The following is a 23,769-nucleotide window of genomic DNA, read 5'->3' on the forward strand; positions in this document are numbered from 1 at the left end:
TGCTGATTAAATAAATGAAGATAATTTTATAGTTTTGATAATTTTAAAGAAAAAAGTTCTTCTATGATCACCAAGGTTCATTCTGATCAGCATTATTCTAAAACACTGATTTTGTGCTCAAGAAACATTTCTTATTATTATCAATATTGAGAATAGTTGTGCTACTTAATAATTTGAAGTATAATTTTTTGTGGAAACTGATATATTTTATATGACACTTTGATGAGCTGTTCGAAAGAACAGCATTTATTTGAAGTATAAATACTTTGTAACATTATAAATGTATTTACTGTCACTTTTGGTCAGTTTAATGAATCCTTTCTAAATAAAGGTATTAATTATTATTATTATTATTATTTTTAAATCCTATTGACCTTAAACTATTGAGTGGCTTTGCACCTCCTTTCAGTGACTATTTCCTTCAAAAATGGAAGAGTTAAGAGCTTTTTCCTACCTTTTTAGTGTAAAGTCCTAACCCAGTAAGGCTTTTTAATGTACTAAATTCTTAAAATAGACATTGTGCGCTTTGGACAGAACAACGAAGATAAAACACCCACATCCATAATAAACTTATAGCCTAAGTGAACCGCTTTGTTTCAACAATGTCAAAGTGTATTATGGCTAATGCTGCTGTATCTTCAGTGCAGGAATTATTCATACTTAACTTCAATGACTCATAAAATACATTCGAGTAAATGATTGGCAATTTAAGTCACAGAGCAGAAGCAGGTCAGATTAGAAAAGAAGACAGAGAGGGATCGGAACAGTTTCTCGTATCTGTGCATAACTCGTAGACTACTACTGTAGTAGATTTATATATGTATTAGTTTGGCAGGTTAATGCAGGTAGTTTTGGGTGTTGGTTGTTTTCAGGCAGCTAACAGAATTAATATTTCATGCTGCACAGCTGTACCGAGGAAACACATGTGGTAGGCGGGCGCAGAGAGAGAGAGTGTGTGTGTGTGTGTGTGTGGTGATGTGATCTACTGTGTGTTTGTCTATAGTCTGTCAGTCGCGCTGTTTGCAGTGACCAACCATCAGTGTAGCATGAAACGATGCCACACCACCTAAAACTCCGGAATACCCTTCGTCATCTACATATGAACACTACCCAGAAGATCGTCTACCCTGACGGACGCTTATACAGACCGAAAGGAGGGAGCCAAGGTAATAAATGAGCCATTTATTTCACCTCGCATCCTGTTGAAGTAGCACATCCTGTTAGCATTAGCGGTTAGCCTGTAAACTCACAACCATGATGTGACAAACACTGAATAATGAAACAGGATGTCGCAGAGTGCATAAATTGGTCATATCTTTGCGTTTATCCGGGTTTTATGTTTCTCGTGTTGTTATGAAACATTGTAGGGATGGTGGTCACTGTAGTTCGCGAACTGGACAGTCAAACCCTGATATATGTCAGAATTATCTGGGAAATAAATTACGGTTTTTAGCTAAAGGTTCACTCAAATGTTTGTACTATTAGTAGCTTCCTTCTGATTTAAAAAATTCATGCAATATACTGAATAAACATACAGGCACTTTCAAAACCTAGTAAGCTGCTTACATAGGGAGCATTTTGGTACTCAAATGTTTGTCTGTGATGGTCAGAAACGCTACTGCAGGTTGGCAGCTCCTTATGTTTTGATATGCAATCATATCCAGTCAAATCAGGATTATGCCTTTTTTATGGATTTGGGAGATGTTCTTAAGAGAGTTTTAATCAAAACTTATTTTCATTGCATTTTTTTCTTCATATAATGAAGGTTAATAGTGACTGAGGAACAACAATTGGAACAAAACATAATAAATGTCAGATATGCCTTCAAAAATCCTTTTATATTTATAATTTTGGGGTTACACTTGTCATCTTAGTGGCCGAGTCCATTTGGTGGCCAAGATCATTTAAGAGTTTTCTTATTAGTTTAAAGTCCAAACTATCATATTAGTTTTTTTAGACATGTAGCGACCCAGAAAGACTTCTTAGTGTTTTATATTCTGACTTAATCGTTTTGTGTGCTTTGGACAGCACAACAAAGATGGCTTTAAATATGATATTCTGTTAACCCTCTGGTATTCATAACTGGGGTCACACTTGTAATCATTGGTGGTCAAAACAGACAGAAGAAGTACAACAGAGGGCTGTCCCTAGTTGCTTATAAGAGTATTTTCAGAATTTTTTTTTTCTTTTTATTTTTTTAATATTTGAGTATATGTAGACATTAGCATTACCTACTTTGTTAACCCCAAAATTGCTTTAATATTTAATTTTTTTTCCCTCCATGTTAACCATTTCCTGTCGCAAAGTTCACAAATGACTTTTAAATACCATTTAACCTTTTCTAATCAATTTACAAATATTTGTTCATATTGCAAGTGCCAAGTCACCAAGATTCAAACCTTTCCAAATATGGGAAAAATTAAATTCGAACCAAAAATTCTTCTTTCTCTGTCTAAAGTGGCAGAACACCAGAGGATGTGTTGAGGTAAGAAAACCTCACAGTGATTTTGATGCAGAGCAAGACATTTTCCTTTACTTTCGCCTCTTTCCGTTTGTGGAAAAATGTCGTCTTCTTAAACTATTTATCACAAATGCAGTTGTGTTGAGGGAATGGGACTTATGCAATAAGAGTTACAGCCTGTTTGGCCTGCTCTCGATCCTTGGCTTCAGCAGGACAGTCATCCCAAGTGAAAAAGTTCTTGGAGGCCATCCTCTTAAGATCTAATAAACCACCAAAAAGGCCTCCAAACAAAACACATTCCTAGAGCTGAAGCAGTGGGAGGGTTTCTGTTGCAATGTGCGTATGGCTTCACATATAGAAACACTGAGGCCATGCTGAGATGATTCAAAGTGTGTGTGGGGAAAGGATGCCCCTTTAAACATTCATGCCCCGTGTGATTCCTTCTATCAGTACATTCTCACTGGGCATCATAACCCTTGCTGTGATTGTCAAGTTCAAGGGTGCTTTTAGGTTTCTGGATAAGGCAAAAAAATAAATTCTTCGAATATGAATTTGAAATGATTGGTGTTTTGGATGCTAACACAACTAAAGAAAGGGCTCACTAATTTTACTGCATTTGAAGATTGCCAGCAGATGTGTTATTTGTGGTTTTGATGGAGCAAGATGTTGTTCAGACATTTCACAGCGTTTGAAGTTCTTGTGCAATTCGAGTAGTGTTTCAGATTTAATTGTGTCTGGGTTTTTTTTTTTTACCTTCTCCACCATTCAAACGTTGGGACACATTAAATTGATCAAAAGATACAACAAAAAAATCTAAAAAATAACAAAAAAAATAAATTAGTAAATTAAACCCCACCCTTAAATTTTGTTCATTAAAGAATCCTGAAAAAAAGCAATAGAGATAATGTTTATAATGAGAAATTATTGATAATTAATAATGGAGCGTCAAATCTGCATATTAGAAGGATTTCTGAATGAAAATTGCTGCTGAAAATTCAGCTTTACCTTCACAGGAATAAGTTATATTTTAAATATTATTAAAAAAGAAAACATTTATTTTAAATTGTAATAATATTTCACAATCAAAAAAATTATCAAATAAATGCAGCGCTCATGAGTATTATAGACTTTTTCAAAAACATTTAAAAGAATCTTACCAACCCCAAAATGTTTAGTGGAAGTGTAATCCTAACCAGACATGATGTGACTACTTTCTAAGTACTTTTTAGGCGACTCTTTTAGGTCATTTGTTCGTTAGGACTAAAAAGTGAAAAAGCCCTGAAACATAACAAAATCACAGCCAATTAGAGACAGTGGTGAAAAACATATTTGTTGTACTGTACTGTCACTTGTTTTGGACCAATCAGGTTTTAGAGTGGGTGGAGTTAATCAGCACAATGCTACTTAAACTGAATAGAAGCTAAGTGATCTGCAAAATGTTGATGCATGGGAAAGCTGTTATCATTCAACTTTTTATCACCTTACATTCGATTAAGACGTAGAATGTAAAAGATTTCAGGGATAAACAATAAATCTATTGGGCAATAAAAAAATCTGTCCAGTGTCCGCACTAAAAGCAAAAAATGTTGCAGAATTACAGTCAATCAGAGCAATGAAAGCAAGTTTGTGCTGAAAGAATAAAACTAAGAACAAAAAGCATCTTGTTTCCAGAACTTGAGATATACTTCATACAGCATCCAGGGAACCTCTCGCCATCCATGTTTCACGTTTAATATTAATGAGGAGCAGGATTTTAGTTCAGTGAGTTTTCGGGGCATACAGGCAGGGCTTATTATAGTTCTAAACAAATGTGACTGTGCTGTGTTATGCTTTGAAGTACTAGCATCACTGACTCACAAAATGAAAATATTGTTTATTATTTTGAGTTTTCACCACAGCATATTCCCCCTCACTTTTTCCACAAGGCTACCCAAACACAAACGGTCTGACCGCACCGGGCAGGACTCCAAGACCCCCATCACGCTCCGATGAAGAGCACTAAACAAATAGTGCCATCCTAGTGCCCCCGTCACAAACTCCACTGAGACATGCATTTCCAAAGAAAAAGAACAAAGAGTTCAAACACAGATAGACACAGGAGTCAATTCTCAGCACAGTGACACCTTTTATTGGCCCTTTTGGCTGTGAGTGCATAGTTTCTGAAAGGCCGAAACAATTATTATTGTGAATTAGACCAAATGCCATTATCCCAGTTAGGTATCAAAAACTGGTTATTTTTCAGAAGAGCAAGGAGCCTCAGTTCATGTCACGTGTGTCTTTTTAATAGGCAGGGTCCACAGTGTTATGATGACCTCACTGTAGTAATAAATCATGTGTGAGCGTTACACATGCAGCACACACCTCATAATCTGACCTCATCCTGCATGCTCCTGACAGCAAACGATGTCACGGTCAGGAGGTAAGGAGAGCGTAGGAAAAAAACTCCAGCTGCACATATGCTTCCTTTTATTTAATTCAGGCCTTGAAGCCTTGGCCTACCAGCTGATAGATGTTTTTGGAGGTAGTTTTCATTTATTCTAGGCAGAATGGTCAACTATTTTTTTTTGGCCCAAATATGATACAAATCCGATTTCTTTCTCAGCTGGTTAAGTTAATTTAAAGATGTAACAGACTGCTTTTGAGGATACTTACCAGAACTGGTATTTTGACACTTTTGTATGTATTTGTCTGTTCAAGCGCAAGAAGACATGTAAAAAAAATGCAATATGAGACTTGCACGTAGCCTGAGACGTGCCGGTCTGTGTACACTGTGCACACAGAACACAGTGCGTGAGTACTAAATGTAGTAAAATAGTTTAGTACAGGGCGTGAGCACTAAAGTGTCTTTCATGTCTTGAATTGCTTGAATGTTTAAATTGGCAAGCTTTAAAAATATGTGCAAATGATAAATTTGGTGACGATGCAGCAGTGGCCAATCGGACCAGTGACAAATCTGTGAGCTGTACCAAATGTCTTTCATGCTGGCCATCGGGCAGCCCTTGTTGTCGAGCCCTGTGCTTTAGTTTTACATGTGATACCGCCTTAGTCAACTGATGGCAAGCATGTATTTCAGAAAGTTAACTGCTGGGATAAGAAGGATGAACTAATACAAATAAAATGCACCAACAAGCCAACACAATATTTTCACAATTAATCCAGTTATTGTTAAAAGAAAGTGAGTCTTAAGTCAGTGCCTGAAGATTGGGTGGGATTCTGCCATTCTGTAGTCAAAGTTGGGTGTGGGAACGGCAAAGTGCTTAGTCTTGTTGTCATTTTAAGGGTGTGACTAGTTACATGTGATATTGGTCTAAGGAGTTAATTGTCTTGTATGCCAAGACAAGTGTTTTGATTGACTTCCTCTCAGCTTGCTTTGGATGTACATCTAGACTAAACCTCATATAAAAAGTTTTTTTATGCACGTAGTATGCAGTTGGTATTTCTATATATAATATTTGTTATAATATTGGGTTTCATTGCTATTAATGGTATGCATTTATATATAAGCAATTGTTTGCAATTATGTTTGAGTGTTTCGTTTTCATTTCTGGAAGACTGACGCAGCGTTTCTTTGAAGAAAAAAAAATCAATCCTGGAGTCGTGCTCTGAAGCTCTCCCTTTAAGGGAATGTGTGCTGAAGCCTCTTTTCATTGGGGGGTCTGTAAATTGAAAATGAGCAAACGTTCTCCCACATACCCCCGCCCCCTGCCTCGCAACAGCTGTAAGATATTAGGCCTTATTTTCTCTTCCATTGAGAGACAGGAGGAACAGGCTCTTTGCCTCGCTATGATCAGGCTCCAGAGGACAATGGGGATCCATTAAATGAACGATCTGGAAAGATCTGCACCCTCCAAAAACAAGTGCGGAGGACTGAGTCGAAAAATCGAAGATGTGATTCATGATAGCTTTCCAAAACATATTGGAAAATACTGGAGCCCTATTTTGCAGAACAAAACCAATTTTCCCTTTTTAGTTTTCTCTCAAAATGATAAAGATGTTGGGCAATTTGTACATGATTTTCTTAAATTTCAGTCATCATTTAGTCATCCTCATGTTATTCTAAATCTGTGTGGCTTTCTGTCTTCTGCAGAACACATAAGAAGTTATTTTGAAGACTGTGCTGTGCACTTGCAGTGAATGGGGACTTAAGCTTTCAAGCTTCACAGTGAATGGAATATAGTGTACTTTTATGATGCGTATTCAGTGTATTCTGAAGCCAATTATGAAAGTTTTTGTGATCAACTGAAAACGAAGTCATTATTACTAGTTCATTGAACTGGCGAATTAACAACGAAGGCATTAGATGAGATGCGTAATAAAATAATCCTACTCACAAGAGCATTTTAAATACAAACACCAGACGAATGCCTTGAAATATATCATCTGATCGATATCTTGATGTGTGGTAACCATAGTATAAGTGAAATAATCGACTCTGGGCCATTGAATTTTTAGAAAAATAATGCACACCCTTTTAAATGCTTTGACTGAATCAATGATGAGTGAGTTAAACAAAACAGTCATGTGCCATTAGAAAATTCTAGATCATAAGTCATGTGGACAACTTTTATAGTACTTTTCTGGTGTGCACGCGTGTGTGTTTGTGTGTGTGTGTTAAACTTGAAAACATTAGTCTTCATTTATAATTGCATGGAAAAGATCGGCCAGCACAGTCTCCTGAGTTTCTCTATTTTGTGCTCCACACAATAAAGTCATGTGGTTTTGAAAGTGCATGAGGGTTAATAAATGATAACAGAATTTATGGATGAGATTCAGTTTTCATGAATGTTGTGTCCTTTGTTGTGTTGTGTCCTATTTGAGCAGTTTGCTTTGAAGCTGAATAGTGATATAATGAGGCTCCATTAATGCTCTTCAGATGTTCTTTCTATGATAGAATCTAATAGCTCTGATCTCCAGGCACTATTAGTGTGCGATGCCCAGAATTATTAGCCTACCTTGTTGCCCTCTCATTACTTGCAATCTGTTTCTTTGAACCATATGAGTATGAGATCATGCTTTCACTCTTCAGTTGGAATTTGCCTATAAAATAAAGTGATAAAATAAGTGGAAGGTTTTCCTGTTGTGCAGATGGGCAGCTCTGGTATTATGTAGATACTTTCTTGAACCAATCCAAGATTTTGCTGCCTTTTAAGGCACTGTTTTCCAGCAGCATATACAGTAGAGAGCAACACCCCAGCAGACAGACGGCAGGCTCTTCTATGAAGTGAACTCATGGTGACGCCTCAAGCCCATCTGATGACAAGCTGTGCTTAAACGCCTAGTTCATTGGTCCTTTAATCCACTAGAAGCACATGTGAGCCAGATCCTTGTCATTACAGCCAATCAGAGCTTCAGCAACATTCAGCATCATGTTAGTTTTGCCAGCATGCTGTTTCTGATAAACTAGTCTTAGAAAAGATATGGTCTGCGTCCCAATCATAGACTGTATGTGCATACTATCCATCCTAAATTCTATGTGATGTCATTTTCAATACTATTTAGGGCAGATAGGGTGGGATACTAGTATGCACACTGGGACGCAGGGATGATCTTTGCTTTCAGCCTTTAACCCAGCGGTGCATGTGCTGTTCAGCTATTATTTTAGTGCCTTCTGCCCCCTGGTGGAAGTGAACAGGCATAGACTCAATTTGCTTCTGAAAACTTCCAAGACTGTTAAAACCAGTCTTTTTTCCCCATTTTGCAAGAAAAATAATAATTAAAAATAATAATAATAATTATACTAATAATAATAAAATAAATAAAATTATAGATTAGATTGTATGATTTACGAATAATTTAGATGTTAAGATTTTATTTTATACATTTAGATTATAATATCTAGTTTAAAATTGTGCCAGATGCAAAGTAATCAATTAATGTGTGTATTAATTTTTGTCATATGTATTGAAAAACATTTATGCAATTTTCAGAAAGTATTGAGATATGCACTTTTTTAATTATGTTTTAACCATTTAAAAAATAATAATAATAATAATAATAATAATGAAAAAAAATATTTCTGACATAAAAAAGTTTTTTTTTTTTTTTTTTTTTTTTTTTATAAAGTTAATTTTTTTAATTTAGTAGACATGTTAGCATTAAAAGTTTTTAACATTTTTCAATGTAAAATATTTGTAAAAATAGCAAATTTTTAATTTAAAACCTAATTTAATTTCCTAGGGTAATATAATTTAAAATCAGATCAGAAGAACAGATCATTCACACAAAAAGACTTACTGACAATGACACACAGTCATGAGGGTACTCTTTGAGATATCATATCTTGTTTTGCCTTTTTAAATGTTGGTTATTTCTGGCTAAATTGATTTGGCTGACATAAGTTTTTCAAATGTTAGTAATATTTTGAAACTACTGCTTCACTGCATCTTATTCATATGCAAAAATATTTTCAGGAAATTTCAACCTTTTATTTCTTCTATCTCTTTTTTGTTTTGTTATGATTTCAGTATGGTTACTCATTTTTTTGGCATTTTGTTCATTTAGTTAAACTCATTCACAGTGAATCTATAAATTATAATGTAAATGTGTAATGTATAATTCTGTTTTATTTCCTTTTATCTCTGCACAGACTGAGGGGTAGATGTATCACCCGGAGCGAGCGCAGTATGAAGAAAGCAGGCAGGCCAGTGGGGAATAAGGCAGCAAGTGGAGGAGGTAAAGGTGACGCAGTGACAGCTGGAACCTCTGCTGGCAAAAAGAGCCCTACCACAGCTCCGCTCTCCAAGGTAACATCATCATCTTGCACAGATTAACAACTTAAACTAATATTCAAGTCACTCTGTTATTGTTGATCTGTTAATCTTTGATCAGCAGGTCAAAAGCAATGATGATCTTCTAGCTGCTATGGCTGGGAGCAGTGCAGGGACAAACAGCAGTGTTGCCAAGGGCAAGAAATCAACCTCTAATCACTCAACATCCTGCGGAACAAACACTAATAACCCTGACACAAAGACCAAGACCACCTCAGGTATTTATATTTTTTGTTTAGTTTAACCAATAACCAAATAACTATTTAGGCATTGTTTCGACTACTGTTCTACTTTTTTGTTTATTCTCGTATTTGACATTATTTCTTCACAAGGTCCATCTGGCAAACGGACTTCATCCACGGCCTCCAAGGAGTCAAACTCCTCTCGTGATCGTTTGCGAAACTCCAGCAGTAAGAAGCAGTCATCCACTGCTGCTTCTGATCGAGCCCAGCCCAGGCATTCCCGTGGACTGGCCCAAACCTCAGACTCAGAGAGCCGCATGAGCAAATCCAAGTCTGACGGACAGCTAAGTGATAAAGTGGCCCTGGAGGCCAAAGTCAAAAATCTGTTAGGTCTGGCCAAGAGCAAAGACGTGGAAATCCTGCAGCTACGGGGTGAGCTGAGGGACATGAGGGTTCAGCTGGGACTGCCAGAGGTTAGATCAACTTCACATTATAATATTGCTGCGTGATCATTTTGATATGTCCTACTTCTGTTTTTGGTTCTGACTATGAATGATCAAATGAACAAAACAAGAAAAAAAAAAAACATTTAATTACACACACATTAAATTCAGATTGCAGTCTCACAACCAAAGTAAAATATCATTTATTTTCATAATGTTCAGTGACACTGTAGATTCAGCAGCAAAAAATAAATCACTAATTAAAAACTAATTCAGCCTATATTCAGTTCTACTGTAATTGAAAATATAGTTTTTCATCTACATAAACTACCAAAACACATTGCACAAAGTAAAAAATGTTGTTTTCTGTAATCCAATGCATGCTTTGTTTCCTTTAGCAATTTCATAGATACTGTTACTTAGGGAATCCGGTTTCCTCCTCAGAGGAAAAAAAATAAAGGTAATTGTTCACTAAAGATTAAAATAAAGGATGCAAGTTCCACTGTGAGATAAAAAGTCATACTATGAAATGTAAAGCCATAGTTACTTTTTTATTTAGTTAATTTTTTGTTACTCTGTGGTAGAAATGGGCTCCATAGTGGCTTGAATAAAGGATATCTCTATGGTTTTTACAAAGACAGCATAATTTTGTCAGCCATATAATCATACTTGGGGAAATTAGAATGTGGATAGTGAGTTTAAGTGTTTATGTTGTGATACAAGCACCAGTAAATAGTTTAGGTGAATCTGTAATGTAGCATAACTGATAGCTTAGATGAAAACTACTACTTGAGACTAAAAGCCCCCACCATGATTTTATGTTGCTTCTAGGAAGATGAGGAGGATGAGAGGCCACCTGAGAGGGAGGCGGCTGCAGTGATTACAGCTGCAGATGTGGAGTCAACATTGCTGCTCCTGCAGGAGCAGAACCAGGCCATCCGTGGAGAGCTCAACCTGCTTAAGAATGAAAACCGCATGCTAAAGGACCGCCTCAATGCTCTGGGCTTTTCCCTGGAGCAAAGACTGGACGGGGCTGAGAAAACCTTTGGCTTTCCCTCCACCAGTCCTGAACTTTCCTCCTCTGGAGGTGGTGGAGGTCATGGAGACTGTGCTACTGTGGCCTCCTCTGTGGAGGGATCAGCACCAGGCTCCATGGAGGATCTCCTTACGGGAGGCCAGCGAAGTGGCTCAACGGACAACCTGGACAGCGAGTCCAGTGAGGTCTACCAAGCGGTGACCTCCAGTGATGACGCTTTGGACGCTCCCTCAGGCTGCGGCTCCTCATCATCATCTGAGTCAGAAGGTGGCGCTCCGGCATGTCGCAGTTCCTCTCGTAAGGGGAGCAGTGGAAACACCAGTGAGGTGTCAGTGGCGTGCCTTACAGAGCGCATCCACCAGATGGAGGAGAACCAACACAGCACGTCTGAGGAGCTCCAAGCGACTCTACAGGAACTGGCTGACCTGCAGCAGATCACGCAGGAGCTAAATGGTGAAAATGAACGCCTGGGAGAGGAAAAGGTCCTGCTTATGGACTCCCTCTGCCAACAGAGTGACAAACTGGAGCACTGTGGCCGTCAGATCGAGTACTTCCGTTCACTTCTGGATGAGCACGGTGTGGCCTACTCGGTGGACGAAGACATCAAGAGTGGCCGATACCTGGAGCTGGAGCAGCGCTACGTGGAGCTCGCAGAAAATGCTCGCTTTGAGCGTGAACAGCTGTTAGGTGTGCAGCAGCATCTGAGCAATACTCTAAAGATGGCTGAGCAGGATAATGCTGAGGCACAGAGTGTGATCGCAGCACTGAAAGAACGCAACCATCACATGGAGCGACTTCTAGAGGTGGAAAGGCAAGAGCGGGCTGGCATGGCGGCAGTTCTGGAGGAGTGTAAAGCTGCGGTAAACAATGACCAGGCTGAGCTGAGTCGCTGTCGGGCGTTACTTGAGCAGGAGAGGCAAAAGGTTGCTGAGCTTTACTCCATCCACAATGCCGGAGATAAGAGTGACATCCACCAGCTGCTGGAAGGGGTTAGGCTGGACAAGGAAGAAGCTGAAGCCAAAGCCGCCAAACTACAGGACGATTTGGGCCATGCTCGCAATGAGGTGGCATGTCTACAGGACACCCTCAACAAGGTGAGCTTGAGCACTGGTTCAGTTGCTTTAAGTACCATTAGGAGCCTGTTTGACAACTCCTTGTTTCCTCTTTTTGTGGTACAGCTGGATGCAGAGTACAGGGACTTCCAGAGCGAGGTGCAGAAAGAGTTATCCGAGCAGAAGAGGGCTCTAGAGAAGCAACGTGAGGACCTGCAGGAGAAAGAGACCGAGATCGGAGACATGAAGCATACAATCTTAGAACTAAATGAAGAAGCACAGAACCACCAAACTTCAAAACAACACCACAATCCACATAACCAGAGAGACCTAGAGAGTGAGTTTAATTTGTGCATCCTGATTTAGATTTTCCACAATCTGCACAAATATTTCATGCTTTTTTGGATGATACACCTATAGGGATAAATCACCCAAAAATGAAAATTCTGACATTAATTACTCTCACACAAATCACTCCAAACCATAAAGACACCAAACCTGAAAAAAACCAATATCAAAAAATCCAAGAGCTCTCTGACCCTGCCTTTTGTGCAAGATACATAAGAAAAAATCAACGCAACTGAAGATGATTTTGTTTCCCTGCGGAGTGATTAAAAACCTGTGCATCCTGACACCAGGAAGCTGCCTTGCAGTCAGGCGGTCTTTTGTGCAAGATGCATAAGATAATGTGAATCTAGTTGTGGGAGGTTCGGGTACATGCTATGTTCAGCACTAGGCGAGCCTCTAGTAATTGGTGTGTGTTTCTCATATCACCACATGGTGGCGTCAGTAGTTTAAGAACGTGGTTTACTTATTGTGTTAGTATGAAGCAGCAGTGATAGAATAATGTTTTTTTTTTTTTTTGTTTTTTACATCACTTGACTTCTACAGATATCATTGGAGAAAAAAATTCTTTTATTTACTTGTAAACTCTTATCATTTATGGTGGCATTTAGAATGAGGTTAAAAATGCATTATGTTTTTATTATGTAAGCAATACTACAGTTGCTACAGTGCATTTCTTTTATTATTTCCCCATGTGAACCCTGTATGCCCTCATTTCACATGCTCACTTGCTCTCTTTCCGGTTTTTCTGGCAGATTCGATGAAAAAGCTTCAGGATCAGAAGCATGACATGGAGAGAGAGATAAAGATACTGCACCGCAAACTCAGGGTGAGTGAGGGCAGGGGCAGCAGTGCATGCAGTCATCTGAGGACCCGGCTTTCACAGATGGGCATCGTTTGAAAGGATGTCTTCAGGTTTTAAGTATAATGCTAGGATAAAACCATAGCAAAAATTTAATTTCTTCCTAAAGGATTCACTTTGTCGACACCACTTTTTATGTTTATTCATTAATATTTGTCTTAACCAAGTAATGTCCAGATCTTTATCCGTATGGTTGTCAAGTTGTTTGCCAGTTTTTAAAATATCTAGAATCATCCCAGTGGAAGATAATTCAGTATGTTTACGTGCCTGTGGTCTAAAATGTCTTAATGCATGTCTTTAATTATTCTTACTAAATCTGTACCTCTGTGCTTGTGCATTTATGTATGTTCAGGAAGAGTCGGCAGAGTGGCGTCAGTTCCAGGCAGATCTGCAGACGGCTGTGGTCATTGCTAATGACATCAAGTCAGAGGCTCAAGAGGAGATCGGTGACCTACGCCGCCGCCTGCAAGAAGCCCAAGAAAAGAACGAGAAGCTGAGCAAAGAACTAGATGAAGTTAAAAACCGCAAGTAAGTGTTAAAAGCCAGTGCATAGTGATGTGCTGTCAGCCTGTGAAATACTCACCGACAAGCGAAACTTGTACTGTGGTTTTTGCTGGAAAGTCACTTGTTTTTAACTTCCTATCTCAAACTCTGTTATAACAAAAATGAATAGTGCATTATTTTAGAAGACAGTGTATTGTACATCTTACTGTTTGGGCTAGGCTTGGCGGCATTTTTTTAAAGGAATTATCTGAGAGTACCTTTGTTAATTAAAGGGATAGTTCACCCAAAAATTTAAATTCTGTGATTAATTACTCACCCTCATGCTGTTCCAAACCTTTAATTATATTAATGTAGCGGATGAGGATCATATAATCATTTAAATTTAATAAAGAGTTTCCTGTCTATGATTAGATGGAGTATCCATGTTGAAAATGTGTGACTCTGTTCTGTCTCAAAGGCAAGATGAGGAGCGTGGACGTGTATATAACTACATGAACGCTGTTGAGAGGGATCTGGCTGCGCTGAGGCAGGGCATGGGACTGAGTCGACGCCCCTCTACATCCTCCGAGCCGTCACCCACCGTTAAAACCCTTATCAAAAGCTTTGACAGTGCCTCACAGGGTACCTCGCCATTTGCTGGTTTTATTTCCATTTCATGTGTATGGGGCATCTTTAACAGTCTAGAAAGGTTGATTTAATCTGTTTTTTAATTGTTCTCAGGTCCTGGAGCTAATGCTACTGCAGTGGCTGCTGTTGCAGCCGCCGCCGCTGCAAGCACAACCACCAGCGCCCCCTTACCTCGCACACCTCTCAGTCCCAGCCCTATGAAGACCCCGCCTGCTGCTGCTGTCTCACCCATACAGGTAGCTCAGAGTCACACAATAACACAGCATTAGGGTTGAGTATTGTTTGAGCTTTATCAATTCCGATTCTGATTCCAAACTTTGGAGCGCTTAGATTAGCGAACAAGGTCCTGGCAGATCGCTAGGTCTGGTCCTAACAGATGAAGAAAAAAAAGTGCATAGGAATCAATAGGCGGAATCAAAATTTTAATTTGACAACAATTATCTGATTCCTGAACTTCAATTCCCAACCCTACATAACATACTTCCATAGTGCTGCAGAGTGACTTATTTTCGCTGTGAAGTTCAAACAGTAGCATTCTGGCTCTTTTCCTGCTTTTTGAACCTCGGAAGCCTCTGAGATAGCCGCACTTCCTCCTCCTGTGGGCCTCTTGACATTTCTCACAGCATATGCTCATTCATGAGAACTACAGAATTTCCAATGTTGGGATGGTTTGGTTTCCTTTTACGTTTTATTTCTAGTGCAGTCATAACTTCTGATACTGTCTGGATGTGAAACTGAATTTTTAGTTTTCATTAAAGCAAGATCCTGTCTTCCGTTCCTCAGTTCCAAACCAAAAATGTTGCACATCTAGCACAACAAAAGAGCTGTCCTTGTACATTAGCCAGTAAGCTTAAACTTAGATTCAGCTAGCTGAAAATAAAGGGAAATGGTTAGTTTTCTAACTCATAACAAGAGCTTTCTTAACTACTTAACCTCATGCCACGCTAGTAGGCTTAGCTGTGAGTTTGCAAACTGAAAAACGTAAAGAATTGGAAATGTTTAAGTTATGACTTTTTTTTTCTAGCTCTTCAAGATGAGTTGAAAAACGCTCTTCAAGATGAGACTTTTTTTTTCTAGCTCTTCAAGATGAGTTGTGTAATATAATATAGGCCTATTGTGATATGAAATTTAAAAGTAGGAAATCATGCACAGTTTATTTATCAACAAGAATACCAACCTCATTTCTCACCTCAGTGTAACACTTGATGGGTGCAAACGTTTTTTGAAATTGACTGCGTGTAACAAAGTGACACCCTTAGAAATGTTCAACACTGAGAATATATAAGAGTGTGATTGCCAGGGCATTATTGAAGTAAGGAGAGGGGAGCTAAGGACAGCAGACAAAGAGGAAATAGATCTGAAGTCATATCCTCCTGAGAGGCTAGCTGCAGTCTGTAGCCGCTTTTGATTGATGTAGAAATCGAATAGCATTCTAGGAGAAAAGAGCAATGGGATTTAACAGAAGCTGACCACGATCCAGCCATGAATGTGTAACCTGTCAAGGAGAAGTCATGAAGGGAAAGACACCTTTTACAAGGATCAAGTGCTAAGTCTTAGTACAGCTTCTTTTTTTTTCAAGTGCAGAAAAGTGCATGTGGAGCTCTTAAATGAAATGGAGATATGAATCTATCTCAGCAGTAGAGTATTATATGAGATATTTCTCTTCTTATGACTTTCTTTCATATTCCTGTCTCACCCTAAGTCACTCTGATGTCGTTATTCAGACAGTTATCTTTGTTTCAGATCAGACCAGTTGATGAAAAAATATGTAAGCTGATATTAAGATGATTTAAATACTGTTTGTTAATCACCTACAGAGACACTCCATCACTGGCTCTATGGCTGCTGCGAAGCCCCTCTCCTCCCTCACAGACAAAAGACCCAGTTACACAGACATCAGTATGCCAGGTAATAAACACCACACCATTTCTACTTAAGTCTTTCAAATGATCGTTATTTGGAGTTATATCAGTTTTTTCAATACACTGATTGATTTGTTGCATTTTTGATTTATTGATTTGATTTAATGATTCAGGTCATACCAGCTTTTCCTTTTAGTAGCCAGTGGAAATGCCTGTCAGGTTGTTGTAACATCTAATTTACAATACATTTTTGATGAAAGGGTTAATAAGAATATTCATTGTGTTTGTTTCTAATATATTTTATAAAAAAAAAATTATAAGCAATATAACTATAAGACTTGTATCAATAACTTACAGAACATTTATTTGGATGTAACTTTGTAAGTCTTGTTGACTAAATTATAATAAATACACATCTAATAATTATATGTAATTAATAAATTATGACTAGGACCAACCTCCCAATATTTCATATCTGTCAAGCTATTATTAAAAACTTGATCAGTCAAGGAAGTTGTAAAATTGGGATTTCCAGTCCAGGAAAAGTGATGGAAATTGATCAAATCTTAAGTCTGTGGGATATCATGTAAAAATAATCCGTTCTATTCATTTATTATTATTTTTTTTCTATTTATACTAAGCTCTTAAATATTTCATCCACTCAAAATGATTCTTTGTGAGTGCAATGTCTATGAAATTATAGAAAAGTCTTTTCTAATAATCACAACAAACTGGACATGTGTTAGTCAAAAGGTGTGGTGCTCTTGTTGTGCCGCTCCACCCTGACCTGGTAAATGAACAAATGACTGCTTTTTCATTGTTTTATTTTTATTTTTTAATAACCTGTTGCAAAAACAAAAATGCATAATGTGAATCATAGCACTCGGATTTTCCAGAAGTTGCGATGGGGTGGATGTTGTGGTATTTGGATCTAGGAGGTAGTTTCTTAGTAAAAGACAGCTGCTTTCCCGACACCAGAAGTTTATGACCCCACAAAAGCAACACTGAACTCATGGTGACCTCAGATGTGATAACTCATGCGAAAATACACCAAGTATGAACAAATACTCTGGTTTCAATGCCCCCTCCCCACTCATTTTCACCAGTATTATGCTGGAGAGGGAGGCAGTGTGTTTGTGAACGTGCGAGAGAGTGCATAGAGCCCTTTTGTCATGCTTGTTTTTACATTCGGCTGCTTATTGGAAACTCTTATCAACCTTTGTGGAAATGACAGTGTTTTGATTGGCGGGATGGCATTCTTGCGGGGGTGATCGTTTGCCCTGTCTGACCCTTGACAGCTATTGAGACAAACTGGCTGTCAGCATTAGTCTTTTCCCCCTTTAATGTTCCTTTCGTGTTTATAGATTGATTTCTTTGATTTATAAATGTAATATCATCTGATTGTCATTGATTTCATGTGCAATAGCATTGTGTGTTTGTAGACCGCAACATTCATTCTTTTCTTTCATTGTGTTCTTTCCTATTACTGCCGGAATCATATTTAGCTCCCAGATGAACTGATAATAGATATTGAAATCCTGAGTATGATATTATATCTCTCTCTTTCTCTTTCTCTGTCTGCAGCTGAGCATCTACTAAGAGGAGCCAATGGCAGTCGTCCCGCTTCAGCTCTTCAGAGAGTCTCAAGCATGGACACATCAAAGACTATAACAGGTGAAGCTTACACCTATTTAAAATCGAGCTAATATAGATGCTCTGCTTATTATAAACACTTAACTAATGAACTCATATAGTCAGTGTTGTAATGTTTTATTCATACATATAGTCTTTTTTTTGAAAGACGTTAAAACTTTTATCCAGCAAGAATGAATTAAGTTGACCAAAAGTGAAAGTAAACATTTATAATAAAAATATAAAAATATTAAGCGGCACAGCTGTTTTAAAAATAATAATAATATGACTGAAGACTGGGGTAATGGCTGCTGAAAATTCAACTTTGCCATCATAGGAATAAAATACATCACTGAAGACTGGGGTAATGGCTGCTGAAAATTCAACTTTGCCATCATAGGAATAAAATACATATCAAATAGTAATAATATTTCACAATATTACAGATTTTACTGTATTTTTGATCAAATAAATGAAAACTCTGAAAAACATGACTCCAAACTTTTGGACAGTTGTGAAAATAAATTTCAAAAAAATGCACTTACAACCAATTTAAATATTTAGTTTTCTCTCTCCACTGTTTAGTGTCTCGTAGAAGCAGTTTCAAAATGAAGATTTGGCATCCATGCAGGGTAAAATGAAATTTGGTCATAATGTAGTTTGATTCAATTTAAATATTTAGTTTTCTCTCTCCACTGTTTATTGCCACGTATAATCATCCAACTCCCCACACAGCGTTTAGTGTCTCGTAGAAGCAGCGAAGAGTCGAAGAGGGATATCAGTGCTCCTGATGGAGGCCCAGCTTCCTCTCTGATAGCCATGGGTTCTGCTGCACCTCCTCTCTCCCTGTCCTCTTCCTCTTCCCCTACAGCCTCTGTCAACCCCACAGCGCGCAGCCGCCTTCGGTACGCACCTGCCCTACAACTGACTGTAACACACACATGCCGTATCATATATATTTTTATTTGATTCTCATATAAATGTCACAGCCATCAATGAACATATCCCTTGACCACTCGTTCTGTGATATGAATCTAAAATGCTGGAATGCTTCTTCAGAGCTGATAATAACACGGTTGCTAAAATAGTCATTTTTCTGGGTTGTTTTCTTGTGTAGAGAGGAGCGAAAAGACCCACTGTCAGCTTTGGCACGTGAATATGGTGGTTCTAAAAGAAATGCACTGCTGAGGTGGTGTCAGAAGAAAACCGAGGGTTATCAGGTTTGTATTATGACATGTAAAATAGAAGCAGAATATATTATATTATATTATTTTCAAAAAATCTAATATTTACTTATATTAGAAAATATATCTAGATTTTCTTAAATACTTGTATGTATATGATATTTAACTGTTAATGTATATTAATTAATATTATTAATATATACTGTAAAAAGCACATTGCTAGATGTGTCCCTCACTGTCCTCATACTATATTGTAGCTGCTGTCAGTTTCATGTTGGATTTTTTGATAGCTTGGACTGTCTGGACTGAGTTTTATTCTCGCTTAATCTCAGACATCATCTTTGTCCACAGAATAATAGCTGTAATGCTGGCCCATGTCACACCTGTTTATCCATCGTTTTTCCACTTGTCAGATTTCAGTGAAATGCTCTTTCCTACTTTTTAAACAAGGTCTGTCTCTTCCAGAAAAGGTTGTGTGGTTGTCATAGTCACTGTTTATCAAGATACTCACCAGGAAGTCCGCTGGATTTCTCTGGCACTTTAAATGGCACTTGACGTAAAACCGAGTCGTCAGCAGCTCTTCTGAGAACAAACTCGTTGAATTTGCATCATTGGGGTATTTTAATTAGAAAATGACTACATTTTCCTTACACAACATAAAGTGTCCAATAAATCTTTTATCGATTTGTGAATGGAAATTTTAGATTTTTTCTTTATTTTTAAAATGATATCATCCTCAGTAGTTTTCTGATACACCGCACCTATTATTGGTCTTGGGTGTCCCCAGAATGTGTCTGTGAAGTCTCAGCCTCTTTCACAAGCCGTCTCGTTCTTGTAAAGTCTTGTAGTAAGCTGTCTTTGCTGAATTAGGTTACAAAAAATGTTGGGAAACGACACCTCTGGCCATCCCGTTGGGTCGTTTGTCCAGTCACTGATACCGTATGGACAGTCCGACCCAATAAGGCTCAGTTTTTATACGTATGTTGCTCTGTCGAGGAGCAGAAATGATTTTATGTAGCCCATTCTGAGTCAACACCATGCTTTTCCAGTGAGGGGAAAAGACTTTTCCCTCACGCCGACTCCGCCCACACAGCTATGACACGACACCGATCAAGTATAAAGGTGCCCTGTAAGAATCATTTTTCCTCATGTTTTTGGTTGTGTTAACCACCAAGTCTTTACCCACATGTGAAACTGAGATGTGATCAAAACTGATGGTTATCAAAGTGGAACGGAAGAAGCTACTTTATTCCATTTAGCACTAACTACTCTTTCCTAAAGAAGGATGTCTGGGAGACTGAGTCTCTCTGCTCTTGTGCCACATATTACGGTGAAAAGTAGAAGTCAAGACATTGTGGACATGTGTAGAAATTGATCTGAAACATGTTATTTTGTTCTTTAGCGCATAAAAGAGGTTGTGGGAGAAGCTATGAACAGGAAACCTGATTCATTTTATACCACAGGAAGATGAGTAAATTTTGCAAAGTGGAGAAATGTTCCATTGAATGTACCACGCTGAATTGCACACATTTCATGACTTAAACCTGGTGTTTCATATTGAAACCTTTTCTAATCTGGTTTTAAATGTACTGAAGCTTAATCCTACATTTTTAGTTTTTTGGTAGAATCCAGGAGGTTTATATGAAGTCTGTCATGTCTGTTTGTTACACAGAATATTGACATTACCAACTTTAGCAGCAGCTGGAATGATGGACTGGCCTTCTGCGCTGTTCTTCACACATATCTACCTGCTCATATTCCCTATCAAGAGCTCAACAGTCAGGACAAGGCAAGTGCACTACTGATTTCGGCATCATCACCATGCCATATAGCACTTATTCAGTGGCCCCAAAAAGTATTTGGACACTTGAATGTCATTGCATAAATAACAAAAAATCAAACCAAGTGGCCAAAAGATTTTTCAAGCATGAGAGAACAGACCTTTGTCATTTTAGGTTAATCTTGGTTTATTTGTCGCTAATCTCATAACTATTTATTTCTGTTTTCAGAGACGAAATTTCACCCTGGCCTTCCAAGCAGCAGAAAGTGTGGGAATCAAGTCCACTCTGGTAAGAGGTTTTGCATTGGCTTGATCACAACAGCTCATTCAGGCCAGCTGATTCAGTAAGTCTGTAGTCTGCACACAAATAGGCATGTTCAGGAGCTCCGGTTTGCACTGGAGAAACGTGCACAAAGACCTAAAGCAGGTCCGAGGCACTCTATTTATCTTCAAGTTGGAATATTTCTGTCATCCACTCCCATCCTGTAAGCTGACAGCAGATGAAAAGCTGGAAACACTTCATTATCAGCCAGCGGTGTTTACTTATAGCGCACTGTATAGAATTGTTTCTTCTCTATTGTGAACTACTTAAACAATAAGTTAAGCATGCACATACTGAAAGCACCTCTGAAGCGCTTGAGAACTGAAGCAAGTCGTACAAATAAACCGAATATTAAAAATCACTGCACAGTTGTGGACATTTCCATGAGGAATATAAATTGTTATATTTTATATAATGGAAAGCATTTGTTTGAAATAGAAATAGAGAGCTTTTAATCAATTTCTGAATTCTTTGCCGAATAAAAGTGTTTTGTGAATGGTAGTGCATTAAAATTTCAGAAGTTTTAGTTAATATGTGATATTATGCAAAACACTTACATCAAATGCATTTTAATATTCACTTACATTCTCCCTCTTTCTCTTTCAGGACATCAATGACATGGTCCATACAGAAAGACCGGACTGGCAGAGTGTTATGACTTACGTCACCTCTATCTACAAGTATTTTGAGACCTGAGCACATGTACTTTTATAGATTGTACAAATTTCCACCAACTAACCTGAGTGCAACTTCCCATCGTATCATCTAAGCCTAATCCTAGCACAAAGTCATATTAAAGCTATCACAAGGACACTTCACTTTGCATATGCTAACATGACATTGAAACATCAAAGAAAATCCTCTACAGTGGAACCAAATCAGTTTGCCTTGATGACGCTTCAACTCACTGTCGCGTGATTCTAACACTACAGACTACATCTAGTTACTAATTCGTGGTGTGGATGATTGAAATCAGTCTTAAGGAACAGCGTGCCTTTTGCCACCCTGAGTTCTTGCTTCCAGACGTGGAACTTGTTTTAAAAGAACGAGATGTGCGGGTTGCTCAAAGCAGTGCCTAATTGAAACACTTCACTGAAGTAGCACTTCAGTAGAGGAGAACTGTACACTAATAGGAGTTATTCACGATAGCACACAGTCAGTCACTTTCTTTACAGGATTGTTTTGAAAGCCCATCGTGGGCACATTAATGTTACAACTGTGATGGATCTTGGCTTGAAATACTACATATTAAATAGGGAGGTCAGCAATAAGCTTATGTAATCCGTTGAGCCAATTCATGTGACACTAGTGCTGCTCACCAACAGTATGATACTGTAGTAAACGCTATATTCAGATTAGCAGCACATGTGCATGTACTGTCCATTTTATTCGTCTGAAATAGTATACCAAAAATGAAATCTGTCAAAATGTCTTTTTGTTTTCAAGCTAACTTCCTTATGTACTAATCAAACGGTATGTTCTTTCTCAGGATAAGAAAGTCTTATTGATATTTATCAAGATGAATAATCATATGCGATTCATAATATGTTATGTGCAGCGCTCTACCAATACCCGCACATATTATTGTTTGCAAAGCACAAAAATCATTTGACGTGCACTAATTCAAAATGTAAATGAAGCTACATTCCAGTGCATTGATATGGAAGAGTTTAGGTCTGAGTTTTCACATAGTGTATATCTTGTTTTCCAGCTGTGCTGAATTCAGGCATCGCTCTCTTTTCATGAGTTTGAAAGTCTTTGACATTTCCCACCTGTCTGCAAATAACACTTTAAAGGTAATACAAGATATGAAAATAAAAAAATCAGTAATGATAAAATAGAAATTTTTCGTGAGTCGATTGAGGTATGTCTCTTATTTTCTAAACACTTTTGATTCTTTCAGTGGGGTATTTAATATTTCCATTCCTCAGGAAGTATTTCACATTGTTTGAAATCATTCCTGTTCAAATTCCAGGGTGTGCTCTCGAACATCTGAAAGACAAATCTGCAGTTTCCCTGGTAAGGGTTTAAGATTTATTACAAACTGCATTACTGAGCTACTTTACCTTTGCACCATGATCACATAATAATTAAAAGTGTCAGATTAATCTTTATATTTGTCCCAAATAAAGGCTGACCAAATGTTTTGTTCATAAGCCGCATATCAGCTTAATTTACTAAACAAGAGTTGGAAATGCATTCTGTATATGTCCGTTTAATGTACTTCATCCAGCTTTCATCACATTAATATGAATGTATTGCAGCTCTGTTGCCTTTTAGATTGTTAATTTACACCAGTTTTCTGTTCTTGAATGCTGGACTTTCTTTTGCTGCCATTTGTTTAGGTATTTTTATCATTGTGAGAGCATTATCATTAAAAAAGGGTAAAATGATTTCCTTTTTCTAAATAAATGTGAAGAGCAATCAACATGCTCTTCCGAAGAAATGAATCGGTCACCTGGTGTATAAATGTTTTTCTTTGCATTATCATATTTTAGCCCTGCAGCATAGGGAAATCTCCTTTTGGCTTTCACTTTTCAAAGATTGTTTAATTGGTCTATGAATCAGTGGATAACTTGTATAATATAGAAATAACAAATATCAGGTTTTAATTAATTCCCAGCCCCTTTCCGGACTGGAAATTCAAGTAATGTAATGCATTGTGGTTGCCCTCCCATTTGCCTGGAAGGCTTTTCTAATCTTTGTCCTA

General features: G+C 37.9%; 1 protein-coding gene across 2 annotated transcripts; it reads left to right on the forward strand.

The window, feature by feature from the left end:
• Positions 1-815: 815 nt before the first annotated feature.
• On the forward strand, positions 816-23,509 carry specc1la (sperm antigen with calponin homology and coiled-coil domains 1-like a). 2 transcript variants are annotated; one of them, XM_042729922.1, is made up of 17 exons: positions 816-1,166; positions 9,048-9,204; positions 9,293-9,446; positions 9,561-9,883; positions 10,685-11,983; positions 12,068-12,278; positions 13,042-13,115; positions 13,501-13,676; positions 14,110-14,273; positions 14,373-14,515; positions 16,097-16,187; positions 17,726-17,815; positions 18,516-18,678; positions 18,891-18,993; positions 20,630-20,746; positions 20,967-21,026; positions 21,666-23,509. In XM_042729922.1, the coding sequence occupies exons 2-17, from the start codon at positions 9,085-9,087 to the stop codon at positions 21,753-21,755; spliced, it is 3,378 nt and encodes a 1,125-aa protein (XP_042585856.1). In that variant the 5' UTR covers positions 816-1,166; positions 9,048-9,084; the 3' UTR covers positions 21,756-23,509. The 2 variants fall into 2 exon arrangements, 1 of the variants encoding a protein (XP_042585856.1); XR_006155449.1 differs by lacking the exons at positions 816-1,166; positions 9,048-9,204; positions 9,293-9,446; ... (1 more) ...; positions 10,685-11,983; positions 12,068-12,278 and having other exon boundaries at positions 13,016-13,115; positions 21,666-22,855; positions 22,963-23,509.
• The last annotated feature ends 260 nt before the right edge of the window (positions 23,510-23,769 follow it).

This window comes from Cyprinus carpio, chromosome B8 (genome assembly GCF_018340385.1).
Source record: "Cyprinus carpio isolate SPL01 chromosome B8, ASM1834038v1, whole genome shotgun sequence".
In the NCBI taxonomy this organism is placed as follows: domain Eukaryota; kingdom Metazoa; phylum Chordata; class Actinopteri; order Cypriniformes; family Cyprinidae; genus Cyprinus; species Cyprinus carpio.